At 36.6% G+C, this 17,022-nt stretch overlaps 6 protein-coding genes across 6 annotated transcripts; 3 read left to right on the top strand and 3 right to left on the bottom strand. All coding sequences in view use genetic code 12, as the record gives it.

Moving 5' to 3' along the window:
- Nucleotides 1–70: 70 nt before the first annotated feature.
- Nucleotides 71–4,855, bottom strand: GSL1 (Gsl1p; the record flags this gene model as incomplete). The annotated part of the gene is made up of 1 exon (XM_067694937.1): nucleotides 71–4,855. One exon carries the CDS (start codon nucleotides 4,853–4,855, stop codon nucleotides 71–73), a length of 4,785 nt encoding a protein of 1,594 aa, XP_067545881.1.
- Nucleotides 4,856–6,446: 1,591 nt separating this feature from the next.
- On the top strand, nucleotides 6,447–7,364 carry I9W82_005730 (uncharacterized protein; the record flags this gene model as incomplete). The annotated part of the gene is made up of 1 exon (XM_067694939.1): nucleotides 6,447–7,364. The coding sequence occupies one exon, from the start codon at nucleotides 6,447–6,449 to the stop codon at nucleotides 7,362–7,364; it is 918 nt and encodes a 305-aa protein (XP_067545882.1).
- A 745-nt stretch (nucleotides 7,365–8,109) lies between these two features.
- On the bottom strand, nucleotides 8,110–8,712 carry RPL16A (60S ribosomal protein uL13; the record flags this gene model as incomplete). Its single annotated transcript, XM_067694940.1, has 1 exon — nucleotides 8,110–8,712. One exon carries the CDS (start codon nucleotides 8,710–8,712, stop codon nucleotides 8,110–8,112), a length of 603 nt encoding a protein of 200 aa, XP_067545883.1.
- A 412-nt stretch (nucleotides 8,713–9,124) lies between these two features.
- LEU4 (2-isopropylmalate synthase) lies at nucleotides 9,125–10,825 on the bottom strand (the record flags this gene model as incomplete). The annotated part of the gene is made up of 1 exon (XM_067694941.1): nucleotides 9,125–10,825. The coding sequence occupies one exon, from the start codon at nucleotides 10,823–10,825 to the stop codon at nucleotides 9,125–9,127; it is 1,701 nt and encodes a 566-aa protein (XP_067545884.1).
- A 463-nt stretch (nucleotides 10,826–11,288) lies between these two features.
- I9W82_005733 (uncharacterized protein) lies at nucleotides 11,289–12,773 on the top strand (the record flags this gene model as incomplete). Its single annotated transcript, XM_067694942.1, has 1 exon — nucleotides 11,289–12,773. The coding sequence occupies one exon, from the start codon at nucleotides 11,289–11,291 to the stop codon at nucleotides 12,771–12,773; it is 1,485 nt and encodes a 494-aa protein (XP_067545885.1).
- Nucleotides 12,774–14,196: 1,423 nt separating this feature from the next.
- On the top strand, nucleotides 14,197–16,743 carry RIM8 (Rim8p; the record flags this gene model as incomplete). Its single annotated transcript, XM_067694943.1, has 1 exon — nucleotides 14,197–16,743. The coding sequence occupies one exon, from the start codon at nucleotides 14,197–14,199 to the stop codon at nucleotides 16,741–16,743; it is 2,547 nt and encodes an 848-aa protein (XP_067545886.1).
- Between the last annotated feature and the right edge of the window lie 279 nt (nucleotides 16,744–17,022).

The following is a 17,022-nucleotide window of genomic DNA, read 5'->3' on the forward strand; positions in this document are numbered from 1 at the left end:
AACAAACAAACAAAGAAAAAAAAAGCACGTGCAAAATACACCTCATTCACACGACCATGTAAGTCCCCCCCTATTTCCCATTTGCAGCAACAACAACAATATTAGTCAACTTTTTTTGCAACTTCAACAATTGATCTTTAAAAATTGGTGGAATAACAACAAGAGCAACCATACAGGCAATAACCAAAACAAATAACCCGAAATACCTAACCACTCGCCAATTTCTTTTCCTTCTTTGTCTTTTTGAAATTAATCCTCTTTTGAATTGTCGACTTGGTTTCAACCAAAATAAAAGACTTGTATGCAACGTATCAATATATGGTACAAATAACAAAGGAAACATAACTAGGAGAAGAACATGTCCTAAGATGAAATCAAATGTAAACTTGTTCAACTCCAACATTTTGATAATCAATTCACGCATGTTTTGAGTAATGACTCTGAACCCCAAGCCACTACGGTACCATTTACCTGACCACCATGCTTTATTTGTTACATTTTCACCACGTTCACGTGATACACAAGTTATTAAAATGAAGCTTGATAATGCACGATGGAAACTGAAAACAACCAACAAGGCACTAATCAAATGAATAAAACTAAATTCTTGTAACAAAAATAAAAACTCAATATTGATAATGTGAAATGATATCGACAAGAAATGTGCCAATGCAGCAAAGAATGATGGAATCTTCTTTACGCAAAGTCCAATCAATGGAGCCATGGTTAAAGATAACACCCAAATTAAAATCAAAACCACGATATTCAACACATATGGAACGAAAATAGCAATGGCAACTTTAATCAATGGATTCGACAAGTCCAAAACAAACAACTTGTCAGTTGAATGAAGAAACAAAAATGGAATCAAATACAAGATAAAACTAATCAATGGAGTTACAACTTCTCCAAGAAGTAAATTAACCGTTGTTGAATTTCTCCCCAGTAAATGCCCTTCAAATTTTTCGCCAGTTAATCGTGATCTCTCATTTTGACAAAATTGAATCCAAGATGATTCTTTAGCTTTGGAATTGCCTCTTGATAACCATCGAATGAAATCTCTATAGTCTAGGAAAAAATCCATAAAGCTAAATTGATGAGGGTTAAACATAAATGGAGCAAAGCATAACGCTAATACTGTAATGGCAAACCATAAAAGTGCCACCCTTTTCACCGTCATCATTCCAAATAAGATAACCATGAATATTTCAATACCACTGTAGATTGATAAATTGGCATACCTTGTATACAATGTTGCAAATGATATTCTTGAAATGGCAAAATCTCTCCCCGTGGCAATATATTGTGCTTCTCCAAATACAAAATTATCCCGTAATGCCCTTGAATAAACTTGACAAAGGAAAACTTCAAAAAATGGTGATAATGAAACAATATGTAAAATGACTCGAAAAACTGATCGAACAAACCCCTTTTCAATCAACTCTTGAATGATTAATGGTAGAAATGAAATAAAGAAGCAAACAAACACTGAAAGAATAAATCGATCAATCCAATTTAGCACCGGCATCAATGTATGACATCCATCAACAGGGTCATTTTCATCACATTCAACTGTATTGTGATTCAATGCTCCCAAATTCATAACCAAAAACATAAATATCTTAACTGAGAGCATTATGGACAAGTTGTTGATGTGAAACCCCGGATGGGCATAATAAAACGACAAGAATCGATCAATGGGTAACTTTGTTCCAAGGTAAAAATACTCTCTTGACAAAAGTTGTTCCCCCATGCCAGCACCAATCTTTTTCGTGAAATTTACAATTGATTGAAACCCTAAATCACGCCCTTTACCACATTGATAATAATCAAAGTGCTTAATCCGTCCTCCTCGACACATTGCTGTAATACCAGCATAGATATCTTCATTTAAATGTAGCCCCTTTTGCGCTTTTGATATCCCTCCTCTTGTGGTCATAAATACACCATTTAGGAAATCTGGATGGCCATAGTGTAATTTAGACCCAATTTCCCCCATTGTTCTAGCAAACAAGGTACCAAATGTCTGTTCCTTCCCTGCGGCAATGTCACCTAATATACCAATATTTTGGGAAAATATAAACTCTCTCGACCCAACAATTGCCACAGTTGGCGGTGGCTCCAATATAGGCTCCGTCTCGTAACCATGAGACACGTCAAGATCCATCTCTTCAAACTCAGTCAATAATGACTTAATCTTTAAGCACTCCTCAACATAATTATCCTGATTGGAGTCAATAACTTGAATATACTCCCCTCGATAGAAAATAAGTGCATTATTTTGATTATCAGATTTCCCATCACCTAAAATCGGATTTCCTGATAATCGAATCTTGAATTGTTTGCGATAATGGCCATTATGGTCCCTTTGCGACACATCCAACAACGTTGAATAATACGTTCCATTCTCAACTTCCAAAATGGCAATCTTGACATTAGGAAAAGCCCGAAACAATACATCAGCATCTTCAGAAGTTTCTCGAGTAAAACTTTGGAAATTCTGCATTGCAACAATCAAATTGAATTTCCTATCAACAAACTCTTGCATCTCACGTTCAATGAATAAATCATCTTCGTTTTCAAATCCAATAGTTTCACTTCGATAAAGGATCTTGAGTGCAACTTCATAATTCATAAATCCAGACACGGTACGGTACAATGTTTGACAACGTAAAGCTGCCCAAATTCGTGTTCGAAGAGTATTTTCCGGTGCTGAATTTTTGAATCCGATGCAATAGTAGGGCAAATCTTCATTCTCTTTTCCTTTTTCATATTCATCAAACTCATCTTCATCCTCATCTATTGATTGAATCATCTTACTATCCTTGACGAAAGATCTCCATTCATTAGGGTGTAGCTGCTTCAAGTACTCCAACAATGTCAATTTTGAAAAAGATTGTTCCTTTATCAAATCTTTCAAACCTAATAGAATCTTTTCTGAGTAATGGGGTATAAGCACGGTGAATGTTGGTATCGATACAACAGGGAACGAATCAGGAAGTGGACTTGATAACGATTGTGCAAAAAATGTAATCCTCCTCTCCCATTCCTCTTCAATTTTAATATAAGCCAACAACTTGAATGTATTATCATCTTCATTTGCAAAAAATAATGGTGGTTTAACATTTCCTTCATCTTCTTCACGTTGATAAATCAACTTCTTCACTTGCTCAACTGAAAGAATATGTTCCCTAAACATTGAAATGACAATTCCATTCCAAATTTGTGAAATAACCAAAATCAAATTATTTGAAGAATCCCCATGATAAATCTTGGTCAAAATTCTATCTGGTAATCTCGAGAATATATTCCTCCAAGGAGTGAAAATCGACACCCCTAATGAAAATGATAACCCCACGGAAAATATAACATTGCAAATAACATACCAAAGGTAAGTATCAAGAAAGAACAAAATCAAATCAGTGAAATAAAATAAGCACAATGTTATCTTTGGCTGTGCTGGACAAAGGAAATGACCATCATCACAATTCAAACTCAATGTCGATAAAATTTGAATTGGATCTTTTAAAGAAAGAATCAAAAAGAAATATGATTCTGAATATTTAGCAGCAAACACAACAACCCACAATGAAATTGAAAATGCTCGACCTCTCAATGTTAATTTGGGGAATGAATTTGAAAAAATTGAACTAAAGCTACCAGGAGGTATGGTTGCCAAATAAACAAATGTTAAAATTGAAAATGTCAACAATAAGCCAGAAACCACATTTCCCTTGTATGAATATTGTGACCATGGAAGGAAAATGAATATAACGATAATTGGTGCAATGTTGAGGATCAATAGTATTGCACATATGATCAATTTTTTGAAATTCTTGCTATTAATAAATAAAAATTCGGAAATTGCCGCAAAAAGGGAAATCAAAGCTGCTAAAGCACCACCACCCGACACAATTGCCAATCTTACATGCACCAAAGGTGTTTTGTCAGGTGTATAATCTGCCGTGTATAATGAAGGTGAATTAAATGACATGAAGTACCAAAACACCGACACATGAATAATCCATATGCGATTAAAATTATTCAACACATGAATCCATGTTCTCCTTTCTCTATAAGTTTTGGATAATGATTTTTTCCAATCTATCAAATGTATTTCTTTAAATCTATCGTTTCGTTTAATCTTGTAAACTCGAAGTCCATTGTCTAGTCTAATCTTGTATAACCCCTGAGGACTCCAAAAATGTTGATTAACATCATCATACCCAATGGTTTGTGAATGATCAATCTCTTTCCTACTCCATCTATCTCCAATCAAATCATACTGCTGGTCCCTTAGAAACTTGTACAATGGGGTAATGATCTTATCCAAAAAGTAAAACCTCTCAAGATCAGGACCCACATAATCCAAAGCACATTGATATATAAAACAAATGCACTCTGGCATAAATCGAACATTATTGGCCTCTCCCCAAATTAGCAAATACAATGCAATTTGAAACACATAATCCTCTTCTCTAAATTCTCTCAACCGTTGTCTCCACTCATCATTCTCCATCACAACAAACTTATCCCTTGGAGTCCAATTTTCATCTTCAAAAGGAAATTGTGCAGCCATATACCACTTCTTATAATTGGCAGAATCACCGCCAATATAATGAAGATGTAGTGACAACAAAGCTTCTGAACAATTCATCCTACTCGATCGAGAATCCAACTGTGTCATAAACAACTCATACATGTTGCTCACATTATCATCCTGGAATCCAAACCTTCGTCCAAGATTAGTAAAGATGGCCAAGATTGTATCAGTAGACACATTGGCTCCATTGTCTTTACACCAAGCATGGTAAGGGCCATCGTTATAGTCTATTGACAGAGGTGTGTCAGTCATGGGCTGTGTTGTAGAGAATTAAGAAAAAGAGAGATGTAACCAGGTAAATGGTTGTTTGCCTTTCCAAAAAATCTAGGAAAGGTTAAAGTATCCTTTTTTGCAACTAGAAAAAATAAAAAAAAAAAAATAGTTAGTACAAAAAAATGCTCTCAGCAGGATTCGAACCTACGATCTCCTCATTACTAGTGAGGTGCCTTACCAACTTGGCCATAAGAGCGATTTTCAAAAAAATTAATTTTTGTAGTTTTTGTGTGATGCAAAAATTTCATCTTTTCTTATGACAGAGAATCCACTAAACTAGAGATAACATTCAGCGTGGTGCTATGAAAATAGCTGAAGGCAGATATTTAGAAAGGCAGGTTGAATATGAGTCGCTTGTTTGATGTTTGGGATGTTCTTGGAACAATATTTGTACATTTGCAACTCTTTTTCATGAATACTGCTGCAAAAAAGCAGATATCATTTGAAATTTATTCTCTGGAATCTATGGGACGGGAACCATAAGCTATATTATAAAATGCGTCCAAAAGGAGCTGTATTGGTTGATATATAGGTATCATGAACGGAAACTTCAAAGATTGATATGGAAAGCAAAAGCAGCCACATGCTTTAGTATTAAAGCATTGAGTTACATCGTTTCACTACAGGTTCATTTTATGCATGGGAAGTGTAGAGTATCTTAGTATCTGCTGGGTAAGCGATTTTCTTTTTAGCTGCAATGCCGAGCAATACGTCCATACAAAGCCATCATATGACAAGGAATACCGGTTAGGATCACCCTAGGTCTTTGAATGCAACTTCCCTTTCCTGTGTTATCCACTTCGACTATTTCTCGGTAACCGTACAACATTTAACTTGCTCTTTATACTTAGTATGTAGAGTTGTCTCCTATAAATTCCAGTATCTTTGTGAATAGGCCACAAAAAGTGTTCTCTAACCACAAAAACCGTTGTTTTTTTTTGGTCTTTTGTGTATGGTTATGAGAAAATAGTTCTATGTTTTTCAATTGCCGTACAAATAAAAGTTTTTAAATTTCAAATATGATTGGATGGTTTCAGTTGAAACACTTTACTCTTTTGTACAAGCTTTGTTGCGGCTACACAAAAGTTGCAAATCGAGTGTCAGAATATATTTTTTTGTTTTCTGATGGGATTCAAGGAAGTGGGGGAGAGGTGGGGAAGAAGAAAAAGGACGAGAGTGCGGAGTTTGCAAAGAGAGAGTGCGAAGTTCTCGGAGAGAGAGATTGAACCCATACAAATTTTCCTCTTACCTGTATATAGAAAGAACCACATTGGTTATTGTAGGTGTACTTGCTGTTGTAATAAGAGTATATGAATCATATGTATTTTGTAATTTGGTTGGTCATCGTTTTCGTATGGGTATAATAATATTGTTTTGTATTGTCTCCCCACTTTTGTTTTTGTTCCTCTCTATTGTTCTCCCAATGTAGCCTCACCCTTTTATTTTCTTTTGACTCCTATTTTATTGGTTTATATACAGGAGGTTAAATATTATAAATAGATCTTGAAACCCTTAAAAATATCCCAACTCACTTCGTACAATCTTATCCTCCATCAGTCAAACAACAACAATGGCTACTACTGTCTACCCACCACTGTCTTCACATACCACCACACTATCTTCGCCTTGTGAATCATGTATCACCTTAAATCCACCATCAGATATACTGCAACAATTTGATTCCAACTACTTGTCTACTTATCTACAGACTAGACTATCTATAATTAAACAAGAGACCGAGTGTAATAGACCAAAAAACAGGAACCAGCTACTACAACCAACAGAGGAGGCAGAAGAGGAGGAGGAAGAATACCCCGAGGAAGTCGAGGCTTGTTATGCTGGTTCATCATCCGATTTGCAACAGACTGAAATTACAATTATTTACAATCATCAAGAAATCACCATCAAACTAACTTCAATACTAAGTCTAATCAATAGCTATGCAAACATCAAAATCACCCATAATCAACTCACAATCAATCATGTATTCCTATACTTGTTTTATCACCAACTAGTTCTATTCCCCACTCGACAGAAACAAGTATTTATAGGTCAATTCAATATCATCCATTTGGGAAAATCATACATATTTGAGTACACAAACAGTACTACCGCTACAAAGACTACCAACAACTTCAATGGTTCTCAAAGAGTACGTCAAGTACAAGATCACTTATTAACTGAACTCAAAATCAATCAGTATCCTAAACTTTTTCTTCACATTAGAGAAACTAGCATGTCAATTGGTGATCAAAAATTATCATTAGTTGAAATTGGCAACTTTATATCTAGGATTGTTAATTTTGTTGATAAATCAAGTGGTCAAGTAACTTATGCTGATACAATCAAGATGAAATTGAACCGAAGTAAATCTACACAGTCAAATACAACTATAAAGAATGATACTGTGAGAACTGATGATAAAGTACTGAAGAGAACTAAATTTAAACAGGAATTGGTCAGAGTTTTTCATAGATTGTATTCATAGCTTTCTAATGTATAATGATATCCACACTATCAGTGTGTAGACTTGTTCAGGAGAATCTCTTTCCACCTATAACCTTCAATTTAACTTCTAACATCAAAGACGTAGAAATTGCAACAAAACTACCATACAAAAGTTACTCAGGTTCTACTCAAATATAAAACTAGCAAATAATTAAAGTACTTCTTTGAAAAATTGGAGTCAGTACTTTAGTGTTGGCTTTTGACTCCAGCAGTACAGTTTTTGAAAAAAAGTTTGTATGGCACCGTACAATTTTACTCAGACAACAGCATCAACACTATTGACAGTTAATAAAAAGACGCTCACAAAGGCCTTACATACACACTACTCGTTGAGCTAGCTTTTCAGTTCTCAAAACACTGGCGTTCACATCTGCACCAATCTCTTCACGTTCCACTCAGACATATTCACTCTACAATCTTATCAGTTCTATTTAACTATTACAATAAGTTTCCTTTTCTTTTAAATTACTCCTATATAAGATAATGACTAGGAATAACAACAAAAAAAAAATTAATATGGGCGGGTTTCGTTATATACCAGGTGATGATCGTGATGATAATAAGTATTCTCTCTCTTCATAAATGACAGCCACTTTCAAACATCAAAGGAAAAACAAATCCTTCCTGTCAATAAAGTACCTTCCAATCATTAATCCAAGGGGAAACACATCTCTTCTGCTATTTTTTTATATTCCTTCCTCTAAAAAAAATATCCATTTATCCACTTAGTAACCCAAAGCAGACAATTTCTTAGCAGCTTCAGATTCAGCAGTTGAAGCTTGAGCAGCATTCAATTTCTTAGTCAAAGCCTTCTTCTTAGCGTAATATTCAGCTGATTGTAATTTTCTCTTTTCTTCCAATTTCTCAACAACTGATTCATATTTCCAACCAACTGAAGTTGACAATTTACCAACAGTAGTGTACTTTCTACCTGGCTTCAATCTCAAAACTCTCAAAGCTTGTGGAACAACAACTCTCTTCTTCTTGTCATATGGTGGTGGAACACCTTCGAAAACCTTCAATCTTTCCAAAGCAGCCTTACCTCTAGCAGTCTTGTGAGGAATCATACCTCTGATGGCCTTGTACAAGATTCTCGATGGGGCTCTGAAATGGAATGGACCTTTGGTCTTGTTGTATCTAGTGGCTTTTCTCAAATAGTCGTGGTACTTCAACTTGTTTCTGAAAAATTCACCAGAAATGTTCAATTCCTCACATCTGACAACAACAATCTTTTGTCCGTTAAGGATTTGCTTGGAGATGATGGAGGCTAAACGACCCAATAAGTGGCCTTTACCATCAATAACAACAACTGGTTCGAATGATGACATGGTTTTAACTGTGTGTAGGATGTGCTGATGGTGTGTAAGTTGAAAAACTTTAGAAGAAGAAAAAAAAAAATTTTTGTACAGAGTGCGACTGAGGGAAAGGTTTGTTAGGACGGATTCAGCTTTGTGATGCAATTTTTCTTGAGGGAAATTTTTTCTCTCTCTCTCTCGCGCGAGGAGTGCTTAAGCTCCCGCATTAGTCGTGCGAAGCTAGGGCGAGGGAAAAAAAGTAGTGGTGATTTGGGTCGCACAATGTCGCACAGAACTTTTTTTTATTTTTCAGTTCACGTGCATAATGCATCAGGGCTAAGCCCTAACTCCAAATATCAAAGAGGTAACAAAGCACCTATCTATGAACCAGCGTCCTTAATATTTTTAGCTTACCTGATATTCCTATAACCTATACATTCATACTCTAATTGGGAACCTTAATCTTTCCCTCATGTATCAATGAGTTAACAACACTTAAAATAGCATCCATTGAAGCTTGACTAACATCATGATTGATTCCACAACCCCATCTAGTAACTTTGTCATTGGCATCATTCAAATAACTCAATTGAACATAAGTGGCGGCTTTGGAAGCTGAACCTGTACCTAAAGAATGTTCCTGATATGTGACAACTTCAAACAATGTGCCAAATTTCTTGCCAATGGCATCAATAAATGATGAAATTGGACCATTTCCTTCACCTTTGATAATAATCTCTTTCCCATTGGCACTGTTGCTCAACTGAGCAAACATCTCCCTTGTATCATTCTTGCTTTTACTAATTTCAAAATCAACGATTGAAATTGGTGATTGAACAAGATATTCCTTGTTGAAAACATCAACAATTTCATCAATTTGCAACTCTCTACCCAATTGATCAGCTTTATTCTGCACAATGGAGGAAAATGCAACTTGTAAATGTCTAGGTAAATCCAAACCCAATGATCTTAAAATAACCCATGCACTTCCACCTTTACCAGATTGAGAATTGACTCTAATAACCGCTTCATAAGTTCTTCCAATATCCTTGGGGTCTAATGGTAAATAAGGAATGGCCCATTTCTCATCATTACGTTCATAACTAAAACCCTTTTTAATTGCATCTTGATGGGATCCACTAAATGCACACACGACTAATGATCCACTATATGGAGCACGTTCAGGGACTTTAATCTTGTTGCAACGTTCACTAACATCAATCAAACTTTGTAAGTCAGAGAAATCCAAATTGGGTGCAATACCTTGAGTATACAAGTTTAATGCCACAGTGACTAAATCAACATTACCAGTACGTTCACCATTTCCGAAAATACAACCTTCAACACGATCAGCGCCTGCGAGTAAACCCAATTCAGTAGCTGCAACACCACAGCCACGATCATTGTGACAATGGACAGAAACCGCAACTTTCTCACGTTCAGTTATATGTTTGCAGAAATATTCAATTTGATCAGCATATACATTGGGTCCAGCAACTTCAACGGTTGCAGGTAAATTGAAAATCATGGGTTGTTCGACACTAGGTTCCCAAGCTTGTTTCACTGCTTCACAAATGGCCACGGCAAATTCCACAGGTGTATCTGAAAAACATTCTGGGGAAAATTCCAAATTCCATTCAGTTTCACTCATGGCGGGATCATCTTTAGTTAAACTTTTAACCAATTTTGTAGTTTCAACCGCTTTAGCAATTGCATCTTCTTGCGACATACCAAACACAACTTCTCTAAACATATCCGAAGTAGCCAAATAAATATGAATAATCGCCTTCTTAGCTCCTTTTACAGACTCAACCGTTCTTCTAACCAATGGTTCTCTCGATTGAGTCAAAACTTGAATAGCAACATCTTCAGGCGCATTCTCAACTGCGTACCTAGTAAAATCAAAATCAGTCTGGGAAGCCAGTGGGAAACTAACTTCAATTTCTTTAAACCCTGTATCAATCAATTTATGAAAATATTCCTTCTTTTCCAGTATTGACATTGGATCAGGTAAGGATTGGTTACCATCTCGTAAATCGGTAGATAACCATCTTGGTGCTTTTGTAATTACTTTACTGGGCCATTCGCGATTCTCCAATTTGATTTGTTTTGGTGGTGGGTATTTGATTGAGGGGGTTTTGAGCATGTTTTTGTACTGTAGTTTCACGGGTGGGATGCGTGATGCTGCTCTTGAAAAGAGCTTGATTTGTGGGAACATCATCGTTGCGTGGGTGATAAGTGAAGGATCTGTGTGGTATCTGAAAAGAAGAAGAAGAATCTGATGAATAGGTAGTGGTTATATGAGTCAAATGTTGAAAAATATGGATTGAAAAATTATTACATATGCGGCGTAGCACAAAATTGGACGCTGTATAATGCCCCTCTTTTGGTTGGAGCGATACCGGTCTCTTCATGAAAGAAAATGTAGACTTCCGGATTAGGAAGGAGACAACATAGAATACAGTTCAGCCGCATCTTTTTTTTTTTTTTTTTTCTCTTGGCTTCTTTTTTTTTTCAATCTCATCTCACTCCATAATCATCTCATTAATTTTTTTTTTTTTTTCACGTCAATTGAACGGTATTTCTTTTAATACAAATATCACATTACAATGGGTAAATCAGTTAAAGATAAGAAGGTAGATAAGAAAGTTGCTAGCAAGAAGGATGCTAAACCAGCCAAGGTTGAAAAGAAGGTAGACAAGAAGAAGAGCAAGAAGGAGGAGAGCTCATCTGAAGAAAGCTCATCTGAAGAGGAGGAAGAAGAGGAAACAAGCAGTTCATCTAGCTCAGATTCAGATTCAGATTCAGATTCAAGCTCGTCGTCTAGTGATTCATCAAGCGATGACTCTTCATCCGACGAAGAAGAAGAAGAGGAGGAAGTTAAGAAGGAAGCCAAGGTAACCAAGAAGGAAGAGAGTTCCGACTCATCATCTAGTGAATCATCAAGTGATGACTCTTCATCCGACGAAGAAGAGGAAGAGGAAGATAAAAAGGAAGTCAAGGTAACCAAGAAGGAAGAAAGCTCCGACTCATCATCTAGTGATTCATCAAGCGATGACTCTTCGTCAGATGAAGAAGAAGAAGAAGAAGAAGAAGAAGTCAAGGAAAAAGTTGAAACAAAGAAAGCTTCATCATCTAGCTCATCAAGCCTGAGCTCAGAATCAGATTCAGATTCAGACAGCTCCAGCTCATCATCATCATCATCAGACACCGACTCCAGTTCCGACTCCGACTCCGACTCAGACGAAGAAGAAGAAGAAGTCAAGGAAACACCAAAGAAACGTAAGATTGAAGAAGCTGAATCAACAACCACCCCAGAAACAAAGAAACTGAAACAAGCCGAAACTCCTGTCTCTAATGAAGAACCAGCCACTGTTTTCGCCGGTAGATTATCATGGAACATTGATGACGATTGGTTAAAGAGAGAATTCGAACATCTTGAAGGTGTCATTGGTGCTAGAGTCATTATGGAAAGAGCTACTGGAAAGTCCAGAGGTTACGGATACGTTGATTTCACTTCTAAATCTGCTGCTGAAAACGCCATTGCTGAAATGCAAGGTAAGGAAATTGATGGAAGACCAATCAATTTGGACTTGTCTACTGGTAGACCACATGCTGCTAAACCAACCAATGATCGTGCTAAGCAATATGGTGATCAACAATCACCACCATCAGATACTTTATTCATTGGTAACTTGTCATTCAATGCTAATAGAGATAAATTGTTTGAGGTATTTGGTGAATATGGTAATGTTATTTCATGCAGGTTACCAACTCACCCAGATACTCAACAACCAAAAGGTTTTGGGTACGTACAGTTCAGTTCTGTCGATGAAGCTAAAGCTGCTTTGGAAGCTTTGAATGGTGAGTATTTGGAAGGAAGACCATGTAGGTTGGACTTTTCAGCTCCAAGAGATAACAACAATGGTGGTGGATTTGGTGGTAACCGTGGAGGAAGCCGTGGTGGATTCGGCGGTGGCAGAGGTGGTGGCCGTGGTGGATTCGGTGGTAGAGAAAGATCAGCTACTCCAAGTGGAACACCAAGAAAGTCAGCCGCTACTGAATTCAAGGGAACTAAGAAAACTTTTGATTAAGGGGAGGAAACGAAGTAAAAGAAGACTAAGTGTGTTTAGAGAAAGGGTGACGTTTGATGTGAATAGATTTGTGTAACCAATAAGGGTTCAATACAATGGTTAAGCATATATATTGTATAATAGAGAAATAAAGTACTGTTAATTTTGAGAATAAATGTTGTGTATCTGTAGGGTGTTGGTCTTTCGATAAGATTATTATATTCGCCTAAGTCGGTTGCAAAATAGACGAGAGGAAAACAAGAAAAAAAAGAAGTAAACGTCAATTTTCTTAGGCGTTCCTTAAAAAGTAAAAAAAGAAAAGCTGCAACTTAAGGTAACACCTTTATTCTCTAAATGTTGGGCTTACCATAGATAAGAATTATGGTAGTAGTGATGAGTAGGTGTAAATAAAGAAAGTTACTATGGCAAAACAAAGTATAGAAGCTTAGAATCATTCTTTAAGCGAACAGACACTCCACATTGCAGTGCATATGTGGACCAACTGAGAGAACCATACTTTTATGGACCACTCTCGCAAGGAGTTGCTACTCCATGTCTTTTCTTTCCTTCGTTTTAGACTTTTCTTTTTTTTTTTTTTTTCAATTAGTCTACTTCAAAATTGTTAGTACCTAAAATCAAGGTTTTTACTAGTTTTAGTGACATTAGAGAGAGGAAATAACATATGATTTGATAGTAAATGTATCATGATTTATAAATTAAGTGTGTGTGGGGGGTGGGGGAAGGAAGTATTAAAATAAAGTGGGGAAGAAAACATCAATGTCGTGAAATGTTAAGTTTTGACATTAAGTATATGGCATAAATTTTTTAACTTCCCACCCCTTTCTCTGGCAAAAGGTAGAAGCGGAAACAGTGGTTGCTAAACAGTTAGTGTAATAGCAGCTTCTATCATTCATTTAATACAAGTGTCACCCCATAGTTTTGTATACAAGTATATATTGCAATTGCGTGATTTTGATTTGTCTTTTTTCTTCTTTGGGCTGTACTTTGCATGATATTTCTGTTTTAGGAAATCAAGAAGATTATTATTATTACACAACACACCAACAAACTGAGAGAGAGACAGACAGACAGACAGAGGGAGAGAGAGAAAATAAATAATCCTTTGTTGTCAGGAACATAGACATCCATAAGACACAAATCTACTACTTAGACAAACAGACTAGTGTTAGACATAAACTAGGTCATTTTAGACTGTATCACTACCTTATACATACAAACAGACACCATTTTATCTGCTTTCCCAAAACACAATATTTTTTTTCTATTCTCCTATGCAAAGGACCAAATTGTTAATTTCATAATCAGCCAATTTTCAAACAAGTTACCCACTGACACAGCAAGAGAACATTAACAAACGTATAAATCAAATAACCGAAAGCCGAGGTCAGCAACCATAAAGAAAAGATAATTTACCCTACCCCTGATGAGAAAAGCTGTATCAAAGATACTACCTTCTCCGAGTAGTGGTAATCCAAGTTCCACCTCAAAATTTGGCAGTACTTCTTCATTCACATCAGCTTTCAAACTAGATTTCAATGCCGTTGATGAATTTTATGTAAAATTGGATAATCCACACAAGACTTGGTTACCAGGAGATGAAGTTTCCGGACAAATTGTATTGATATCGAAGAGAAATTTAGCAAATATAGTCATTACTTTATCATTAATTGGGTTCATTAAAATCAATGCATCGTCACATTCAAAACTAAGGCCACTAAAACATACATTGTTTGATCATACAATCAAAATATATGGAGGAAATGACAATATAGGAGGAGGTAATGGTGAAGAATTTACCAATGGATTAAACAAGGGAGAACATGTGTTCCCATTCATTGTTAAACTACCGAACAAAAGGGTGTTTACGTCAATCGACTTTGGTAAAGGGTCCATCAACTACTTGTTAAAGGCGTCCGTAGGTAATGCCTCATCATTCACAACCGATATGTCCAATAATTTACCATCGTCACCAGGGGAACTACCGTCGGGTAAAAAGAAACCACTGCATAATCCTTCTTATACCTCAGAAAAATTGATAAACTTAATAAATCCCATCGATGTATCAACATTACCACGGCCGAAACCAAAGAGACTAATATTGAAAGATCCCAGAGGCAAATTAAACAAGGACAAAAAGCTACTGCGTACTCAATCATCAACTTCAACTATTAATACTGTACACACTTTTGCCACCATGTCATCAAACAATCTGGACCAAAACTCGATTAATGATCAACAATCATCTAATGCAAATTCTTCTGAACTAGGCCAACATCATGATAGGCTGACACCAAGTATCAATAAACCACCATCAACTATTAAAGTGATTTTGGATGTGCCACAACGTGGGTATCTACGAGGAGAATCAATACCAGTCAAGCTAACCATAAATCATTTGAAGAAGATACAAGACCTCAATGGGATTATTATAACATTTGTTCGTGTTTGTCGATTAGATAATGGACCTGATGGAGTTGTTGAAAGTTTTCGAAAAGATTTACAACAAACAGTTTTACCTTTATATGTTGACCCAGTGACATTAAATTCTGAAGTAAAGACATCACTAAGAGTACCACCAGATGCATTCCCAACAATTGTTGGATGTCCCTTGGTTTCATTTCAATACTTTATTGAAGTGTTGATTAATCTATCGGGTCGGTCTGTGAATGTTGATCCAGATTTAGTTGCCAATAGACACCTGCCTGATACCAACAACAACATCCAGCAACCACAACAAAAGAACCCAACTTCAATTGAGTCTTTTCAATTCAATTTCAATTCAACTATACAAAATCAAAAAGATCGATCGACATTTATAAATACTGATCGATTTAAAAGATCAAAGAAGTTTTTACAATTGACTACTGAGATTTGTATTGGAACGCATCGACTGCAACTTGAAGATGAAGATGTACAAACACTTTCCTCAACCGAACCCACAGCCACTACAGTTTCCAGACGTTCATCATCATCATTATCCAACTCGAATTTATCACCTGCATTTTTTCATTCGTCTACTCAGCCATCGCCACAAATTCAAGCAGCGGCATCAACAAACTCGCCATCTTTCTTTGGCCATACACCAGCTCCATTCTCATCATCAACTTCCAACTCAGGGGGAATGCCAAACCCAGTTGCAAACTCAGCATCAATTAGTGGTCCACCATCTACATCATCGACATCGGCAATGGGCGCCACCACAAACTCACCTCAACGATACCCCTACATTAATTCAATCCCAGAGACTCGCGAATTGAACCATTTCCAAACTCCACCATATTCGTCCAATGCTGAGGAATCTCAAGTACCATTGTACAGTGATGATCATGGTACAACTATCCTGAATGAGTTTATGCAGAATTTGCAAGAGAATTCAGGATTGTCTGAAAAGGAAAGAATGCAGCAACATGAGTTCAGTTTGTTGCCTTCCGCACCACCAGATTTGGATCAAGATGAAGAAGACGGAGACGAGGAACAGGGGGAGCAGGAAATTGTGGGAACTAGAGAAAATTTAGATGAGGCACAACACAATGAGTCGATTGAACGTCCTCTACTGAGCAATAATCAACCCCACGACGATAACCAAAGATCACCTCCACCTTTAGGACAAGGCCCAGATGGCCAAATCAGTTTCTTCACATTTACTCAACCAACTCCACCACCATCGCAGCATCATCCCCAAACCAACACCAGTATCAGTGATCAACCACCACCAACTAATGACTATTTTGGATTGTCTTCTTTGCCACCGGCTTCAAACAACAACCACAATGCTTCGAACTCATTAGCTAATCAGTTGTTCAATGATGATGTTATTGATCATGTGCCAAATTATATGACTGCTGAGCAAGATCAGTTGCTTGCGCAGTCGCAATCGTCGCCTATGGTGAGTAGTCCTTCACAACCTGGTCAACAACAAGGGAGGGAGATGACAAGGTCACAAAATCAGGAAAATCAAGAAAATCAATAAAGAGGATTTGCGTTTTGAGTTTGAGTTTGAGTTTGAGTTTGAGTTTGAGTTTGAGTTTGAGTTTGAGTTTGAGTTTGAGTTTGAGTTTATATTTTCTAGAATTGTGTATTATTGTAACGGTAATGACGAGACGTTCTTAGACAATACATTGTAGGTTTGTAGAGTGAGTATTGTATTAATACGAAAGTCTTTTTTTATTATTAATTATACAAATTGACAAACTTGTCATCAATCGTGGTCGACAATGACGTGTGTGCGTGGGGGGTATACAAAATTCCA

The sequence above is a fragment of the Candida metapsilosis genome (assembly GCF_017655625.1).
Source record: "Candida metapsilosis strain BP57 chromosome Unknown scaffold9, whole genome shotgun sequence".
NCBI classification, from domain to species: domain Eukaryota; kingdom Fungi; phylum Ascomycota; class Pichiomycetes; order Serinales; family Debaryomycetaceae; genus Lodderomyces; species Lodderomyces metapsilosis.